At 39.7% G+C, this 20,798-nt stretch overlaps 1 protein-coding gene across 1 annotated transcript in view; it reads right to left on the reverse strand.

Moving 5' to 3' along the window:
• Nucleotides 1-5,077: 5,077 nt before the first annotated feature.
• Nucleotides 5,078-20,798, reverse strand: part of w (eye pigment precursor family transporter white) — a 33,409-nt gene continuing 17,688 nt past the window's right edge. Inside the window, exons 2-7 of the mRNA XM_073977990.1 lie at nucleotides 10,975-11,209; nucleotides 10,259-10,913; nucleotides 10,066-10,197; nucleotides 9,813-10,002; nucleotides 5,864-5,995; nucleotides 5,078-5,807 (exon numbers count right to left, since the gene is read on the reverse strand). Coding sequence (XP_073834091.1) covers nucleotides 5,193-5,807; nucleotides 5,864-5,995; nucleotides 9,813-10,002; nucleotides 10,066-10,197; nucleotides 10,259-10,913; nucleotides 10,975-11,209 — 1,959 coding nt within the window. The 3' untranslated portion in view covers nucleotides 5,078-5,192. The remainder of the gene's footprint in view (nucleotides 5,808-5,863; nucleotides 5,996-9,812; nucleotides 10,003-10,065; nucleotides 10,198-10,258; nucleotides 10,914-10,974; nucleotides 11,210-20,798) is intronic.

Genomic DNA, 20,798 nt, shown 5'->3' on the forward strand with positions numbered 1-20,798 from the left:
AAATGATTTACTGAACGATTGGAGGAAACTGAATCATTTTTTTGTGTGTGCAAATTTGTGATGCTAACCCTAACGCAGCTTGTGTGAGTTTGTAGAACTAATGGTGATGGTTCTGCTGCTAATTTTGTAATCAGCAATATCTTGGTCGTCAGGTATCTAAATGAACGATATAAAAGAATGTGCTGGATACGGATCCGTTCGTTCTTTTTACGGAATCGTTCCTTTGAACCGGTTCGTTCATGAACGACACAACTCTAGTGTGTAGCAGCTTCTGGAGTGGGCCAACTTGTATTTATTGAATCGACAATGGATAAGTATGGTTACCTAAGCATCATGAAGCACAAGGTTTTGGCTCCTATACAATGACCAGATTTGGGTTTTGACGTAAAAATTCCGGTTTGTAGTTAATTATCACGCTATGTATAGACTAATATGTTCTACCTAAAGTTTCGCCAATTTTAGCTTTTAGCGATAGCTTTTTCCATAATTTATCGATAGCTTTTTCCATTTTTACCGTTATCTTCGTAATAATAATATAATTTCTGGATTTTTTCTTTTTATTCTGGTAGTTAAGAGTGCCAATAACATATTTATGAGAGAAAAACTGATCTCATTTATCTATTTATTAAAGTTTTAGCATCATTTTTGAAAAGTAGTAAGGTGAACGCAGACTTTCTGGGCTATGTGTATTTATATCCAAGAAATTGGTCGCAAGGTGCAAAACGTCATTACCGTGCGTGTCCCCAACCGTTTTGTGTTAAAAAAAAAAAAAACACAGGTATTCATTAATTTATTAAAATATAGTAAATATGTACATGAAGTTCTAGAAGAAAGAACCATGTCAATTTCATAAATATAATTTTATTTTTTAAATTATGTATGTTTTTCAGATAATTTAGTCGTGTCCCAATTTTTTCGTCATTCCCGTGCGTCAATGTGTTTATTAAGAAAAAATGCTTTAAACCGGTTTTTTGTTTATACAGTCAACCAATAAAGTCTACATACACCCTATAAATCTCGAGTTTTAAGGGTAAGGAAGCATTTTTATGAAAATCCAAGTACATAGTTCTATTTCATATCCCTAATAAACAATATTACATACATACTACAAAAAGATATTCCATAATACGAATAACGGTAAATTCTATAAAAATTAAAAAATTAATAGGGAAAAAGTGTACATACACCCAATAAAATATTAATGGGTCTATCTTGTATTGCCACTAAACTTGAGTTGCGTTGTCAGTTGTCTGCGCGACTGAGACGAAATGTTGCACCATTAATGTCAACTCAACTGGGTGGTCGATAAACATGTTATTGATCAGTGTTTTTTCAAACTAGTGACCTCTATTCGCAAATAAAAATAATTGCGCTTTGGATAACTCTTTTGTATATTCTGGACAATATTTTGGCTGAGTTTTCGAGCAAATTTGGAAAACAACCCAAGATTGGAATATAACCTGTCCATTGAATCTTCGGATCGTCAAGTTTTATTTGCTGTACCAAAAAAAGATAAGTTCGGTGGAATTATTTTTTGATGATGAAGAAAATGTACAGGACATTGCATCTATTAGAAGAAATTTGAGGGACAAGTCGAATCCATTGGAATTGCCATCTGCACTGTAAGCTGATGATCATGTGGAAAGATCTGTATAATCAGTAAATTATTTCAGGTTTAAGGCGTACTTTCGATTACCAAAGGATGCCGTAGTTTACGTTGTGGAAACGTTAAAGGATGACTTCAAAGTAAGTTACAGATCAACAGCAATACCCCCACTTTTAAAAGTGTGCGCAGCGTTGCGATTCTTTGAGGACGGAAGTTTCCAAAAGTCCCATGGCAATGATTTCAACAATTGCATGGCTCAATCTACATTGTCGAGAGTATTGAAGGAAATTGTCCACTTGATAGAGGACAAATTGTGTGTTTCGAAGTTGACAGAGGAGGAAAAAAGGCAAAATAAAAACTATTTCTATTCAAAAAACGAAATTCCCTGGTGTAGTTGGCTATATAGATGGAGTACATGTTCACATTATGGGTCCAAAGGAGGATGTTCGTCATTTGTACTTAAACTGAACCTACTGTATTTGTCACCAAATTCATTTGCAAAAGATTTGCTGCTGTCCGCTCCAAAGGCGATAAATTCACTTATTGTGATGGACCACCACCAGTGTCGTTGAAGTTTATTTTATTTTGAAGCATTTTCTTTTTCAACTTTGCTTTAAAGTGAATCCAGGCTCTGCCACTCTTCAGGTGTTCGTGTTGGAGGTTCATGGCTGTTTAAACTGTCCGAAATGGACCTCCACGCTTCATCCGCTGTGGCTTTGGTTTCACCAAAACTCCCGAACTCCTCGGGCTAAGTTTGGATTTTCACTCAGTTTTTCAATTAATATTTCGAACTGCTGCTTTGTCGTTATTTTCACCATATTGATACACAAAATTAATTAATGATTAATCAATAATTGTTAACAAAATGTTTATTTTTCCTTCTATTTTACTTCTTGTTTCTTCAAAAATGTTCACTGCAACTGAAAATTGGTGGTTGCTGAAAAACAGCCGCTTCGTCAACTGAGATTCGCAACTTCAGTTGAGAGTTGCCATACGTGGATCAATTTTGACAACTGGCAACGCCACTCAACGATAATTGTTATCGATGATCGACCCCTTAATATTTCATTGGGTGTATGTACACTTTTTCCCTATTAATTGTTTAATTTTTATAGAATTTACCGTTATTCGTATTATGGAATATATTTTTGTTGTATGTAATATTGTTTATTAGGAATATGAAATAGAACTATCTACTTGGATTTTCATAAAAATGCTTCCTTACCCTTAAAAACCGAGATTTATAGGGTGTATGTAGACTTTTTTATTTGACTGTAAGTAATCTGTCAAAATAACGACAATTTCCGCTAGTTTTGAAGATAATCGACAGAAGTGAAAAATGTATTCAGTTGTCTTAGAGCTGTTGAAGTGTTCAGTGTTTTTTGTGCATGTTCCACAAATTTCGTCATTCCCGTGGTGAGTATATTTTCCGTTATTTATGTTATAATTTCCCAATTAATGGTATGTGTATGTTAATCTTTTTTTTGGTCTGCACATTTAAATCCAAGAATACTCACGTTTCACTGATTGTAATCAGCCTACCTATATACATTATTGTACCATGGCCTATACTGACTCACATGGTACAATAATACAGGTAGCATTATCATGCCAGCTGATGGTAACATAATGTGTCAATTGCATTGAATTTATGTCAAATTTTGACATCTTATGTTGCCAACAATTGCCGATGCGGCTACCTGTGTATTTGTACCATGCTGACTCACTACCTACAATGTCAACACATGGTTCCTCAGCCACTACTGACTTACTACTGACATACTAGTTCCAATGTCAGTACTGACTTTCGAATGACACATTCAGACAAAATGTCAAGATGAGTTGTCTACAGTTTGTCAGTAGTACTGTTGACAATGTAAGTAGAGAGTCAGTATAGGTTCACTATTGACAATTCCTACAGGGTTACTTTGAAGTCATCCTTTAACGTTTCCACAATGCAAACTACGGCATCCTTTCAATCGTAAATACGCCTTAAACCAAAAATAATTTATACAGATCTATCTAACATGAGCTTCAACATACAGTGCAGATGGCAATTCCAATGTATTCGACTTGTCCCTCAAATTTCTTCTAATAGATATCATGTCCTGTACATTTTCTTCATCATCAAAAAATAATTCCACTGAACATATCATTTTAAAATAGTTTTTTGGCGAATTGTGCCTTTTGGATATAGTAGAGTTCACACGTTTGAAAAAACACTGATCGATAACACGTTTATCGACAACCCAGTTGGGTTAACACCAATAATACAACATTTCATCTCAGTTGTGCTGACAATTGACAACGCAACTCAAGTTAAGTGGCAATGCATAATCGACCACTAAGCCAAACGTCTCCTCGTATGATTTTTTTAAATTTGAAACAAAAACATATTTCTATGTGGTTGTTGTTGAGTTTTATTTGTTGTAGTATTTACTTTACCCTGTTTGTTCTACTATGATACCAACTCAGGAATTTGATCGAAAAGTCTCTAGAGCGGCATACTAATCATAAATTAAATTGGTAGAATGCTGAAATGAGCCGTTGTCCTTTAAAAATGAATGTGGCAAAATTCACAACCACAAATTTTCATTGAAAGTTGGTGTTTTTTTACAGCACAACAAACACAATTTTTAATCGTATAACCCTTTGCCTCGGTTTTTTTAATGTTATAGATAAATAACAAAATGGGCCGTTATTCTGAATAAAAACTTCTCGCGAGTTTTGTCTCTCTGCCGTTTAAACTTTAAGGAGAAAGTAAGAAAACTCACAGAGGGTTTTCATTTAGAATAACCCCCAAAGTTTTAATGATATTTTTGGTCCTTCGGTTAAAGCAGACATACACACATATTTACATTTTAACAAGTAAGAACAGACTATAGTCGGACGGGGCCGACCATGTGATACCCTATACCACTATCCCTGTGCACTAGCTTTCCGGGCTAGCTGTTATAAGATGTGCATTAGAAATTTTACCAATTTTCACACAAAAGTTTTGATCAATTTAACCCGCTAAATATTATCCGATCATACCGTTGACTTGCACGCTACTTCTTCATCTCAAACCAAAACTACGTTTAAAATTTCGCGCCGATCGGACTATTATTGCGACCTACAGAGCGGCTACAAAATCGAGCAAAAATTTTGTTTTTGGTCCATTTCATCCCTTTAACATTTCACGATCATCGCCAAAAACTAATCAGTTCTATTCTGGTCCAAACCCGACCTCCATACTAAATTTCGTGACAATCGGTCCATAATTGCGGCCTCTAGCTTGATTACAATTTTTAATGGACGGACAGACGGACGGACGGACGGACGGACACACATCGCTAAATCGCTTTATCTCGTCGAGATATGAAGTTTGGTATACCACATGAGGGGTCTACGACGAATATTTCGCGGCGTTACATGAATTTTTGGGAAAACAAACTTATTATACCCTTTTCCACATTGTGGTATAGGGTATAACAACATCCAAAATAAGACACAAATTATTTATTTATTTTTATTAATTCAAAAATCCAAAAATTTTATATACAACAATTAAAATTATATCCCAATCCAAATATTGCTAACCCATTCATTCCTTGCGACTGGCACGCCATCTCAACGCAAGATAAGCTGAAATTCTAAAAATTAATATCAGAGCAATCAAGCCCAAATAATCGAATGGTAAATTCGTTTCAGAAAAATTTAATGTTTCCAAAATAACTTTGCCCGAACTGGGACAGGTGGTGTTGGTTGAGGTGCAAGTAATTTCGCCAGGCTGGACATCGGCCCATTGATTTATAAGTAAACCTTCGTTGGCATAACGGAACCAAGAGAAATACGATAACCATTTGAAATAGACCGGTACCGAACCGGAGTTCAAGAAGAAACCACCAAACAACAGAAATGGTATGGTCACTGGTGGGCCAACAGATAAAGCCATTGATGTTGATGACGAGGCACAGGATATCAAATAACCAAATGAGGTGGAGACATTGGCAACTAGGGTAACTAAGGCCATGGCCACAAAGAAATGCATTAGTCCGGGACGTAAACCAATCATGGGATAGGCAATGGCAGTGAAAACAAATGGTACGATTAAGAAGAGTGGAAGTTCGGCTATAGTTTTCCCCAGAAAATATGTGTCGCAACGATACAGGCGACTTCGTGTTTCACGCATAAATACCGGTAGTTCAGAGGTGAAGACCTGCAAAAGGGAGGATGAATTAGAATGTGCTGTTAGATAGACGTTGGAATACTTACATTGATAACAGCAAACACATTTTGGAAAGTCATATTGGTAAGGAAAAGAAAAATAGCGCCGTTGATGTTCATAACTCCCACCTGGGTAAGGGGCTGATTCAAAAATATAAGACCAATCAAAATTGCAACCATCTGAAAAGAAGAGAAAAAATAAATTGAAAATGTTAATTAGTGGAATAAGATAGAATGAGGTCTGGATGTGGTGATGAGCTATTGAATCATCTTCAATGTTGTAAAGAAGCGTCATTCATTGTGTGGTGATCGAACAGAAGGGACGTGCACAATATAACCTATTTAAGTGGTCAAATTTATGGAAAACCCCTTTGGGAGATCTTCTATCTATATAGGACCCTTTTATGAGGTCTTATATTTATACACGACCCCTTTCCATTTATATAACCAACTTTAGGAGGTATTCTATTTATAGAACCCCCAATATGATGCCCGCTATTCATAGAAGACCTCCTAAAAGTGTCTTCTATGAGTAGAGAGGAGGTCCTCTATTCATAGAAGACCCTTTTAAGAGGTCTTCTATTCAAACATAACCCCTTTAGGAGATCTTCTACTTCTGGAAGACCACTCTAAGAGGTCTTCTATTTATAGGAAACCCCTATAGGGGGTCTTCTTATTTATATAAGATCCCTTTTGTAGGTCTTCTACTGATAGAACACCTCTTCCAAAGGACTTCTATTTTTAAGCTACCTCTTTAAGAGGTATTTTATTTATATAAGATCCCTTTAGGAGGACTTCCATTTATATAACCCCCTTTAGGAGGTCTTTTATTTACAGAATACCTCAATATTGTATCCTATTCATAGAAGACCCTTTTAGGAGGTCTTCTATTCAAAGAAGACCTCTCTAAGAGGTATTCTATTTATATGAAACACCGTTAGGAGAGTGACGTAGGGGATGAAAGATACCAAGGAACGGTCCTGACCGGCTTTAACATGGTATAGTCCAGGATTTATCTTGGTCCCTCTCTCATCTCAAGTGGACACTGACCTCCCCGTGGTGTCACCTGGGGAGCTGCCTTTAACACCCGTTAAAGGTAGTGAGCTAACATGTGCCGCGCGTTCACCCATAAGAACGTTAAAAACTTGGGTTTGGGCGTCGGGCTAGTAACCCCCCAATAGAAAAAAGCAGCCTACTATGAAAAAACGAAAGAAAAGAAAAAAACAAACCCCTCTAAAGTTGACGACCCCCGCAAACGCAAACGGACATCGCTAAGCTGCAAACACAACAGATAGCCACAGCATATTCCACTCAACTGACCCAATTGCTTAATGAAAGCGCTTCTCGTCCCGATAACATATCAGCACAATGGCAAAATATTGCCCACTCCATGCAAACAGCCGCAAAATCAGTACTTGGCTACCAGAGATCTCCACCAAAGAATCCATGGTATGACCAGGAGTGCCGTGCTGCTACCGAAGAAAGAAAATGCGGCATATAGGGCTACTTTACAATCAGTAGCAACGTGTAGCGCACGAGAGAGGTATCGGGGGAAAAGGAGAGAGGAGAAACGTCTTTTCCGCAGGAAAAAGAGAGAGATGGAAAAGAGGGAGTGTGAACAAATAGAGATGTACAGGAGACAGAACGAAGTCCGAAAATTCTACCAAAGAGTGAAGCATCAAACCGATGGCTTTGGTACAGGCATATCCTCCTGTAGAGACCAACAAGGTAATTTGGTAACTGATACAGATAGTGTGCTCAGGATATGGAAAGAACATTTCTCCAAACTGTTGGTATCCGATAGCAGTGAAGACGGCGAATATACCACAGATCCAATCCCAGAAGATGGTATTGAATGTATGCCGCCCAGCCAAGATGAGGTAAGGACAGCAATAAACCGGCTGAAGATAAGATGTAAACATCAGCTAGTTAGCACCATCTGGCAGGAAGAACGCGTACCCGACGATTGGAACGTGAGCATCCTACGTCCAGTCCACAAGAAGGGTGATAAGACGGTGTGCTCCAATTACAGGGGCATAAGTCTGCTCCCTATTGCATATAAGATAGTATCTGGCATATTGGGTGAGAGACTAAAGCCTATGGTCAATGAAATTATTGGACCCTATCACTGCGGCTTTAGACCTTGAGACAAATCCTGGAAAAGACCCAAGAAATGCAGATCGACACCTTCCATCTTTTCGTCGATTATTTTGGTATTCCTGCAAAGCTCATTGTGCTTTGTAGAATGACATTAACTGAGACGAGATCCTCAGTTAAAATAGGAAAGAACCTCTCCGAAGAGTTTATTACCAAAAGAGGTTTCAGACAAGGAGACGTCCTGTCGTGTGATCTATTCAACATCCTGCTGGAAAAGGTCATACGAGACGCGAAGGTCAAAAGAAATGGAACGATATACACGAACAGCCATATGTTACTGGCTTATGCCGACGACATTGACATCATGGGTCGATCGGTAGAGGAAGTAACTGACACCTTTGCAAAAGTCGAAAGAGAATCTGCTAAAGTTGGTCTGGCAGTAAACGGCTAAAAAACCAAGTTGATGGTATCGACTCGTAATATGCCCACAAACCCCGCACCATCTGTGAATAATGGTACCTACAATTTTGAAGTAGTAAAGGACTTCGTCTACCTCGGCACCGCCATAAACACAACAAATAATATCAGTTGTGAAATACGAAGAAGAATAGTGTTGGCTAACAGATCCTACTTTGGGCTGAGTAAGCAGTTTAGGAATAAAGCCACCTCTCGTCAAACAAAAGTAACACTTTACAAAACACTGATACTACCCGTGCTAATGTATGGTTCCGAAGCATGGGTACTTGGTGTGTTCGAGAGAAAAATTCTTCGAAAGATCTACGGGCCGATTTGCGTTGACGGTGAATATCGACGTCGTATGAACCACGAGCTATATAAGCTATACAAAGACATGAATATAGTTAAACGTATCGAGATGCAACGATTGCGTTGGCTAGGCCATATCATGAGAATGAGCGATGATGAACCCGCTAAAAAGGCGTATCGGCAGGCCTAAGCTTCGATGGAGCATACAAGTGGATGAAGAAATGAAAAGGCGCGGTATTTCAAAAAGTCAAGCGAAAAACAGAGAGGAATGGAGATCTTTTCTTAGTTCGGCTTATGGCACAAATGTTCTGTAAAAGGCCAGCTAAGTAAGTAAGTACTTTAGGAGGTGTTCTATTCATAGAGGACCCCTTTAAAGGTCTTCTTTAAAGGAGGTCTTCTAATGATAGAACACCTAATTTAAAGGTGTTCTAGTTTTAAAATATCCCTTTACGATGTGTTTTATTTATAGGAAACCCCTATAGGAGATTTTCTATTCAAAGAAGGTCCTCTATTCATAGAAGACCCTTTTAGGGATTCAAAGAAGACCCGTTTGGTGGATCTTATACTTATAAAAGGTCTTCTATTTACGGGAAACACCCTTAGGATATATTGAATTTATAGAGAGCCCCTTTAAGAAGTCTTCTACTTGTAGAAGACCCCTTCAGAACTTCTTCTATTTGTAGGATACCCATATAGGAGGTCTTTTTTATATAAGACCCCGTTGGAGGCCTTCTAATGATAGAACACCTCTTTCAGAGGTCTTATATTTTTAAAATACCCCTTTACAAAGCCTTCTTGTTTATATAAGACCTAGGAGTTATTTTATTTATAGGAAACCCATATATGAGATCTTCTATTTAAATAGAAGATCTTCTAAAGGGGCCTTCTATTTATAGAAGACCTTTTAGTATGTTTTTTTTATATTAGACCCTTTTAGAAGGTCATACCCCTCGGTAACTGCCGACTGAATATTTCGGAAAATTATTTCTGAGAAAATGTTGGTTTAGGGCCCACTTTTAAAATCTTTAGGTAACCCAAAAAGTTCTCTTCTAAACTATAATGTGTTTTTGCCTGAGACGCTACTTAAGGTAATCGACTTTTGTTCCGATATTTTCTACATACTCCAATTTCTTACCGTTGTTTGTATCAGTCGCACTTTCACCAGCAATGGTTCCTTTAATGTGGATATCCAAGAACGCCATATAATTGCACGGAATTGGGTGAACCAAGAGGCCTTGTAGGTGACACCATTTTCCTCATCTTTGGTAATAGCATCTGATTTGGCAGCAATTTTCTGGACACTTTGTTCCATTTCGCGGGCAACTCTGTAAACGAGGAAAGAACAATTAAAAATGTTTTCCAGATAATATGGGGGACAATTTTCTTACTTTCCCACAGCAAAATTGTCACAAATTTTTGAAATACGATCACGTGACTCTATTTCACGTCCCGGCACCACAGCCAGAACCTGGACATAGAAGTCAGCTGGATTATAATTGTTGGGACATTGGGCGCCAATACTGAAAAATACAAAAATCTCCAAGATTAGATTTAAATTCATTTAAAACTCCAAATACATACAATGAAAAGAAATCCACTGCCTCATTGGGTGTACCCAAAAACGCCACTCTGCCCTCAGCCATTAACAGAATTTTATCAAACAATTCAAATAATTCCGAAGACGGCTGATGTATGGTAAGTATAACAGTTTTACCACGTTGTGAGAGTTTCTTCAAAACCTGCACCACACTGTGAGCCATAAAAGAATCCAAACCGGATGTAGGTTCATCACATATCAGCAACGGTGGATCAGTAAGGGCTTCTGAGGCAAATGCCAAACGTTTACGTTCACCTCCCGACAAACCCTTAACACGGCCCGGCACACCAATTATGGTATTTTGACATTTACCCAATGACAAATCCTGTATAACTTGATCAACTCTTTGGATTTTTTGCCTTTGACTCATTGAGCGTGGCATTCGTACCGTTGCCTGAAATATCAAATGTTCTCGTGTTGTTAGCGAACCAATAAACAAATCATCCTGTTGGACATAGGCACAGCGTGCCTGCATTTCCTTAGCATCGACTGGGGAACCATTTAGCATACGCATACTGGAGGGTGAAATTGTAACACCACGAGCCGAACGAAAGGCCAAGGCATTCAGCAGAGTTGTCTTACCAGCTCCTGAGCTACCCATAACAGCTAGTAGTTCTCCCGGATAGGCAATGCCACAAACTAGAGGGGAAAGGGATAGAGTTAGAGCAATGCTAATCTTTGTATATGTGTGTTCACTAACCATTCTTAATTAAATGCTTCCTTGGTTTGGGTATATGCCGCTCATTACAAAACACTCCACGCACACGATTCATCAATTGCTTCCAATTCGAGCCCGGTTGATGTACCTCACCAAAAACATCAAGATTATACCAGGAATATGTGAGCTTTTCCGATACCGATTCATTTGATCCTAACGAACCATAACTTTTATTAAATCCTGAATTGATGGCCGATTGTTCTAAGGTTCGCGGTGGCTAAAATGAAAAGAAGAGGATAATAGGTTACAATTTTGAAATTTTCATGGAAGTTTACTCTCATAGGGTTAAAATTTGGCCTAATTTACAGTTATATATGGTCTTTACTAGCCAGCTTATCTCAAAATGTAAGAGTTTCTAGTGGAGAAACGGCCACAATTCTTCCAGTTTTTAAATATCCAGAGGGTCGATGTAAAATGATCAGATTTAAAAAAAGGCACCAGACACTCGCGTTCTAATATTTTCAACATCCGTGAAGAACTTTATTATAATAAGCGATTTTAGCAACTTCGAGACCAGGAGTGTACTCTGGGAGTAAAAATGGCAAAGCAGCAGATTTTTATAACAAATGCTCCCTGAAATAAAACATGATATCTCGAAGCTAAAATAGTATATTCCAGCTATAATCAGCCATATTTTGCCTTATACAATTGGGGTACGGATCTCATGCCGATTTTCCATAGAGTGCAATAAAGGAGTCATCATAACTCTAAGGTGACTTGGCTAAGACGCAAGTCCTATACTGTGTTGTCCGCCTCAAGTGGGGACAAGGTGAGGACATGTATGTATTTCCTAAAAATAACCTTAACTTAATTATTTTTTCTAATTTTATTAGAGGTGACATCTCTACAGTACGGATGGGAGGAAGCAACAGCCGAGCCAGATTTGCATTTTAGCTCTTTACCAGAAATAATTTAAGCAACAAAGTCAGCCGCTTTTATTCCAGGGCCCTAAGTCCGGACTATAGACTCTGGATCTTTTATCGAAGTTTCACTTCCACGTGACCTGCTTACATCAAGCCACAATCAACCCAGTACTGAAGAAGTTAAACAGCTGATAAATAACCCGGCAAGACTTCAATGGGTGATTAAGCTGCCGAGACCGGATGGTAAAATTTCAGTTACGCTTCGGAATGTAGTGGAACAATTCTGGTAAGGATACGTAGTGAAATGTATAATCGATTTTTCTATTTTTCTGAAACATAAAAATCGATTTTCGGTTCATCGATCATAGAAGAGTGTTTCAAAAGTAGACCTTCAATTATTAATTATCAACCGAAAACCGGTTATAATCGACCGTTTCCGTTTCAAATAGTCGGCTACGATTAATTTTCCAGTACGAGTAATGGTCAACTATCATTAATAATAGACTACTACTAATAGTCGACTCCTTTTTCGAAAGTCCACGAAGAATAATCGATTATCCGGTTTTCGCACAGTCAATAGTCGACTACGATTTTTAAACATTTTACGACTAATAATCGATTAATCGGTTAACCGAAATCGACTTTACGCATCCCTAGATAATTTTAAGACCTGTATGAGTTTCTCGAAAAAAACCTGTAGGCCTATTCTGTAACTTTGATCGATAGAAAAGATAGGCCCTCTGCTCCCCTATTCTGTAACTTTTTAAGAACTTAACTCATTGTTTATTTTGCAACAATTTAATTTGTTTGTTTTGTAGTTGTTACAAAAACAAAAGAAATTTTAACAACTATTCAATCAATAAAAGCTACAAAATAGGCCTACTGGGGGTATATTCTGTAACTTTTTAACAACTTTACTCATTGTTTATTTTACAACAATTTCATTTGTTTTTTTGTAGTAGTTGTTAAAAAGTTACAGAATAGGCCTACTGGTCTGTGGAAAGAGGTGAAGGTGGCCTATATACGTCCTCAAAAATATTAGAATATCTCAGGACGCTTACATCAAGGGCAAGTCGCTCGAAACGGCTTTACATTGAGAAGAGCAGTGAAAAATTCAGACTTTACTTTGGCAGACTTTCTGTATATAGAGGGGGGCTTTCAATAATGTAAATCTTCAGTCCATTCATAACGCTCTCAGCAACAAAAGAATTTCTTCAATCTTTGCGGAATGGATCAGATGCTAAAAATCAGGATCTTTAATTCAGGCACATGTGGGAGTTCCATGCGAAAAACTGTATTAACAGTAGTACTCCGCAAGGTAGGGTTCTTTCACCCTTAATCTGTGTTTCAACCAACTGAAACTAAGGTGGTGTTGCGGCGTATGTCACAGTACTGATGAGTTGTAAATTTTTGAATTTCTGACCATATATAAGGTGCTCCGATATAACTGTCAACCTGGCTCCAGTCTCCCCAACAACAACAAGCACAGCATCTAACACAACATGTTGTTGTACAACTTGGAAATTCCTGCAATACAGTTGCAACGGAAAAACATCATTGTCGCCGCGATCCAGGAAACTGCCACCTGTAGCTTGCAATGTTGCGATGGTTACAATATTCTACGGAAGGATCGCACAAGAAGTGGAGGAGGAGAACATGCCTTCTAATATTGCACCAGAAGCCTGGAAAATTGACAGAATCAGAGTGAAACAGGAAGGGGTGATATCTCCGAAACTGTTTAACCTCTAGCTTTCTGAAATGCCAAACCCTCCAGATGACATAGAGATAGTAATGTATGCGGATGATTGTACGATCTTTGCGTTGGGTCCTATCGTCGTTGACATACATATGTAATAGGTTAACTGTCTACATAATTGACCTAGTGCAGTTCTTGCATCTAAGGAATATGAAAATATCTGCCGCTAAGTCCACCTTCACACCGTTCACCACTTGAACCGTTGAAATGAGGCTCCCACAAAACATATGGTGTACTGATTCCTACACTAACTACCCCAATATATTTGGTGTAACATTCTATAGCATGTTTAAGCCGCTGTGCAAGCCACAGCGATAAGATCAAAAGTAGGAAAAAGGATCTGAAGTCGCTTGAGGGCTGATAAAGAAACCTTGTTTACCTCTTACAAAACAATAGCGATACGCAGAATGCCGCCCTGAGGAAAGCAACAGGGTGCTTCCTAGTGGCACCAGTGGACAATCTTCATGAGGAGACGAAGGTTTTATCTGTGTATCAGCACAGACGGATGTTGTCGATTCAGTACCTACTTCCCCCATAGAGAGGTACAAAGAAAACCAAGAAGCCTATTAGACCCTACAAAGCGGGGGGCAGCGGGTTCTCACGTATCGGATTGACCCAGAACCACACAAGATCCGTGTTCCGGCCAGCGGCTGCCTTTTCAGTGTACATATGTTTGTATTTATTTCGTTTTTCTGTGTTGGAATGCTGAAGGATTCTTCTGGTCCCTGCCGGGTGGGAGGAAAACCCAGGACCAATATATTTGTGCTCGGTTTGTCACATCCGCATATTCATCCACATCCAACCTTCGGTGAGATGCAATAGATGTCAGGAGTGGGCGCCTCTAAGGGGTTGCTCTGGACTTATCCACGTGAAGGGTAACGCCAGGGACTATGTTGCTACATGCTGCGTGAACACAGCCCCCAGTGAGCCGTCGCTGTCAGATTACGAAACTCCCCCCCCCCCCAGTGCCTCAACAGCAACCGTACAGGTAGTAACACCAGCGGTTGTTGTTCCAATCCTGTAAAATGCATCCTTTTTGAACTTTAATTGCAATGGACTCCGAGGTAAGATCGAGGAAATAGTGGACTTCATGAGTCGGAAGAATATCAAGGTCGAGGCGTTGCAAGAAACCAAGCTCAACAACAGCTGCAGCTTACAGCGTACTGAGGAAGGATCGCACGAGAAGTGTAAATGGGGGATTAGCTTTCCTATTGCAACGGTCTGTTCAATACAGACCTATGTATCTCGCTTGAGTCTGTCTCTAGTGACCCATATATCGAATGTATGGGGGCAGCCGAAAGGTGTGGAACTGCCGAGATAGAGTTGCTGAACTTATACATCCCCCCGATAAATAGGTGTATCTCAGGTTACGAACCTAACATTAGCCCGCTTTTGGAAGGTCTGAACCGTCAGGTCTTATGGGACTTTAATGCACATCATCAGATGTGGCATTCGGTCCTCGGAAAACACCAGAGGGGTTCACCGCTGGCTGAGCAGATTGACAGCTCTACGTTTTGCTCGGCTAATGAAGACGCCCTTACCAGAATTGGAGGAGAGTGTCACAGTTAGCCATCGTTTCACCCAGTCTGACAAATGACATCACCTGGTAACCCGTCGTTTCTCTTGGATCAGACCATCTCCCCATAATTGTCTCCATTAGCAGACCGCCCGTTTTAATCACCTCTGAACACTGCACTTTCGTCAATAATGGGAAAGCTGATTGGCCGAGTTTCAGAGAGTTCAGCAATCACCGCTTCAGAGATCTGCCCAATCTTTTTAATGATGTTCGGGTAGCGGAAAGGACATTCCGAGACACTATCACTGATGCAGCTGCTCGACATATACCTACTGGAGGAATATCCGAAGTGACACCAAACACCCCAGAAGAGGCGACGGGATTAGGAAAAGAGCGTGATGAGCCAAACCCCAGTGACCCCATTGTCAGGGAGCTGGTGAGCCCTGGTGGAATCTCCATGGTAATGCTGAAACAGCTGGAGGAGCCGGGAGTGGAGTATCTCACTAAAGTTCTCAACCTGTCGCTAGCCACTCTCATTGTTCCCGAAGTCTGGAAAATAGGCAGGGTGGTCCCGCTACTGAATCCAGGCAAGGATGCCAGCAAAAGTGAATCGTACAGGCCGATTTCGCTTTTGTCACCTGTAGCAAAGACTCTTGAGATCTTAGTCCTCTCTAGCGTCAAAACAGCTATCTACTTGCCGATCAGCAGCACAGCACGACAACAGTATGAAACGTTGGATAATCAATTATATGTGTGGATGCAGGTCGTACGTGGAATTAAGAACAAGAATTCCAAGCCCCGTAGAGTGAAACAGGGAGTTCGCCAAGGTGGGTTGATATCTCCGGAACTGTTAAGCATCTACCTCTCCTGTACTTCGCCCACTCCAAATGGCATCGAGATCGTAGCGTTGATTGTACGAGAGACTGAACTCCTATTTAACTGATCTTACCACCTTTTTCCACGCGAGAAATATGCAGATATCCGCCAGTAAATCTACGGCCACTTTGTTCTCCACATGGACGGCGCAGTATAGGGGAGAGTTGAATGTCGTGGTCGATGGTAGCAGAATTCCGACATTCCGTTCACGTCGTTCGCGCATGCCGTAGCTATCTGCAACAAACTGAAAAGTTGGAGCAAGGCCCTCAAATCCACAGCCGGCAGCACTTGGGGTGCAGATAAGGGAACGTGGTTGGCTACATATAATGCGATAGGTTGTTCTGTGTTAAGCTATGTGGCTACAGATTATGTGGCCGAGATTATGTGATACGCACTGGAAAAAGAAAAAAGAAAGAACAACAGCAGGGTGTCTCCTAATGTCTTCAGTGCATCATATGCATGAGGTGGCAAAGATTCTTCCAGTACAGAAACATAATGAAATGCTTTTGTTGTAGTATTTGCTTGGGTTTTGCCGGGAGAGCCAATCACCATCTGGGGGGTAGGCCTGACACACAAATGCACAACAAAAAGGATATCCACGCTCTAGAAGAAGAGGCACAGGAGAGAACCCCTATATCAGAAGGCTTTTCAAGCCGGTTTATATAGCATTCTCACGGATGCAATTGCTAAGGCCATAAGTAAATATAGTATGAATGAAGTCCTCGGAGTACATCCCCCATCTGTCGCAGCTGACCAACTATAGTAGTTTTGGCTAAACTACGCTCAGGATATTGCTGTCGCCTAAATTCTTATTGGACAAATATCGATCGCACCGTGTAAGACATCTGCCCAGCATGCGACATGGGCCAGCACGACACACTGCACCTTTGGGACTGCCCTTCCAAACCTGCTCATATAACTCCAGAGGACCTGTGGTTACATCCCATCGAACCACTTTCCTGGGACTGGAGATAGACCCAGAACCAGATTTAGAAGAAGAACGAACATACAATAATAAACACTGTTACAACAACAACCCCCAATCATCGCAGCAGAAAAACGCTAGCAGCCAAGGCAAACGCGAGTGGCTTTAGCCCAGTTAAGATCCGGACGATGTTGTCGCCACAATTTCTATTGGGTTCAAAATGATGTCACCCTCCACACCACCACATGCGCGGCATGTGGATTGGGACTACACGACACGCGGCATTTGTTAAGCTGCCCAGCTAATCCCTCCTGATTCTTTATATACTCGTACACAACCAGTCCAGGATACAGAATTTGTGATTCTGCTTACCGAAGAACCAGAACCTGATAACTGAAATTATACACGAACCAACGTATTTTCGTTGCTACAACAACTTCCCGATTTCCAGTTGTGAATGGAGTTACATTAGAACATTTTCTGATAGCTGAATACCTCGCTGCGATTCCGGACCATTGTTTGACATTGTAAAGGAATGTCGAGGAACTGACAAAGATATGTCTTATTGCACCTTAATCCTTGATTGGGAAAGAACTTGAAAGTTGAGCATTATTAGATAGCTGCGCATCCTTAAACCTAACTTAACCTATGAAACTACTGAAGACAGACTACTACACAGAATGTCCCTGTCGTATAGTTTATGAACGAACTAGTTCAATTGAACGACTCGAAGAACGACTGAATTTGTTAGTTAGTTCGAATCGTATTAATCGCAATAACAAATGTGGCTCTGGCAATCTCAAGGCCTAATTTTGTTGTTTGCTCTTAAAAGATTACCTTATAGATGGAATGGAAGATCAAGCCCGAAATTAATATTTAAATGGTGGTCTTTTCTTGTTATGCTGAACACTGCAATTAAAAAAGAGATTGTTATCTTTATGTTCAAAGTACAACGTGCTTCATTCATATCTCAAAAACACCAAAACAATTATCTACTCCATATTTGATTTCTACGCCGGAATGTGGTTGTGAATGTGAAATATGCATATCAATTGTTAATTCTTCTACTCAGCTTGTTGATATCTGATAGCGAGATGGAAAAAGTTATTATTATGAGATAAAAACATGTTAAGTTTGAATGGGTAATTGGAGGAGAAACGTAAAAATAAACGCCTTAAGCTAAAGTCGAGGCGACATTTTTTTGTTTCCACTCTCATTTCCTTATCATTAAAACTAAGTACACACATACCGAATATTGTAAATAAGTGTACAAATTTAACTTATGGCCAAAGTAGCAGGTGAATTAAGGTAGGAGATACTGATATGTTCAGCTGGTGGCAATAGAGAATTCATTCCATTCATATTTTAATCCATTGTATTTCCATATGTAAGTGTGCAATTGTGTCCATGCATGGATGCATTGAAGTGTATTTGCTATAATGATGGTCATTCGTTTGCTTGCTTGGATGCCTTACCTCGTCTCGCCTGCCTGCATTCACTCATTCATCATTGTTGTGGATGGACAAAGCTTTTTTGTTGGTTGGTCAAATTGAGAAAAATAATAAAAAAAGCGAAAGCAAAATTCTCTGATTGTTATATTCTATTGCAAATTGAAGTGGAGTGTGTAGAACAGAGAGACAACTATGAAAAAATTTTATCATCAACATGAATGAATAACAAAATGCAAAAGAGGAAGAATAAAAATATCAAGTGATTGTTATGGTTTACCTTAGGAGCAACTGGCAGATAAATTAGAACCTTGTGAAAGAACTGTTCTAGGAAATGATACATATGTTTAGTCCTGGCCAGTAGTAAGCCATTCAAAAACAGAAGAAAATATCGGCAATAGTCTCAAAAAACACGTAAACTAGCCGCCTTGATATTTGGATGAGAAGTATGAGCCGACGTATGTAGAAAAATATATGGAGTATTCTGCACAAATGAAAAATATTGACGTTGTTTTAATCGAGAATTGTTAACATAGTTGCGAAAGAAACATTGGGTGTAGTCCAAAAATGTACCAGACAACATTTGTAATCTTACTTCTCAAAACAATAACTTGAACAACAACAATAACACAAGAGTGCAGCATCAACAACTAGCAGAAAGTTCTTACAAGATCTGACAAAACAACCTAGGAAGCAGCTAGCCAGAACAACATAAGAAAGCTACACCGGACAATAGATGTCTCAAAAATCGAAGGTGTGTCAGAAGTCAATGAATACATTCAAAGATGGAGTGAACATTTCGAAGAAATTAGTAGCGGCAGAATCACCACTGAAAATTACGAAAGGTACAATAGCATTTCACATTTTAGGGATTTTAAGGTTTTTACGATTTTGCTTGGAAACCGCAAGTCCTATCGAAATGGGACTAAAAAAAATGTTGTAGCAGTGAAAATTCTCTACAAGACTGACTGTTACGGAATTTAGGTTTTACCATTTTTAGTTATATAAGTTCAAATTGGTACAATGCACTGACTGACCTTAACTAACTTTAAATTGAAACCGCTAACACCTGTAAGATTTTTGCGGATTCTGAAGCAGCAATATTCATAGCTGAAAAGAATTCAAAAACAAGAAAAATCGCTGTAGGGATGTTTAAATAAATGGCGGTCAAATTTCACATTTTTTAGGTTTTCACGATTTTGATTGGAAACGGCAAGTGATGTCGAATGGGGCTAAAGAAAATGTTGTACAGAATTTTCAGTGTTTTTAGATTATTCTCATCTGTGAACATTGCTACTTCAGAATCCGCAAAAACTTCCCAGCTGTAAGCAACATGAAGAGACAATAAAACAACAAAAAATGTAAAAAATTAACAGGGGAAGGTGGTTTACCGGTGGAAGCTTCACGTGCACACGTCAGAACCACAGCTGAGTTACTTCAGTTCAAGGTTCTGCTCCGACCTCCTTCCATACGTATTGTGGCTATATCATCTCTACTGTAGTCAGACCGAAAGATTAAATTAAGGTTATTTTTAGTTACTATACTTGTTCTCACCTTGTCCCCATTCGAGGTGGCGAACACAGTATAGGTCTTGCCCTCTCACGGCCGCCCTAGTGCAGGAACTTTATTAATATCGATATCGAGAGGCTTTTTAGTAGTTCCAAGGCAGCAGCCTTGCAATGATTCAAAAAGTATATTGGTGCTTTGGTGGGATTCCGAAGCATAATCTTCCTAATCCCGGCGGCAAATTTGATGACCAGTCCATTGTTCTTCTTGAAGGAGTTGAGAATCATCCAGTTTCCCATCCGAAGGTCGACGTTCTGTTTCTCAATCAACTTCAGTATTCGTCCTAACTCCATTGAAGGAGGAGGGACCATACTGAGGTCACCACATGGTATCTCTTCCATAGGCACAACTGTCAGATTGTTGCCTTCCCAAAGAGAGCCAATGCTCTGTTTTCACAGCTAAGCCGTACATTGCTCTGGCCAATCACGTCCGAGATGAGAATGTCCCGAAGACGACCCTTTACTAGCAGCCAATGAAAGTCGCTGATACGCCAATTGGGGTCAGCCCTGTCAATAATCGCCAGCAGAATCTTATCAGGGACAATAAGCCGAGCACTATTGGCATCCTGCTTCAGATTAGAAGAGCAGGGAGTCTGAAGAGCACTAGGCTTGGAGTCATACTTGCTAGCCTTCGCAGACGTACAAGGCTTCGAGGAAGGTGCACCTAAAGAAATGGTTTTGACCTTTTCAACAGTGCTCATCTCACTAGTCTTGATCGTCATCGAAACAAATGATCCAAACGAATGGACCGACTGTGACAGCTTAGACTTCTTCGCAGCAGGCGGCTGTTACTCGTAAGACCTCATCCTTTTCACAAATACTGTTTGTGATATTGGATCGGTCGACCGAGGTCCGGT

The sequence above is a fragment of the Musca autumnalis genome, unplaced genomic scaffold (assembly GCF_047663935.1).
Source record: "Musca autumnalis isolate F117 unplaced genomic scaffold, ASM4766393v1 scaffold_3, whole genome shotgun sequence".
Classification (NCBI taxonomy): Eukaryota; Metazoa; Arthropoda; class Insecta; order Diptera; family Muscidae; genus Musca; species Musca autumnalis.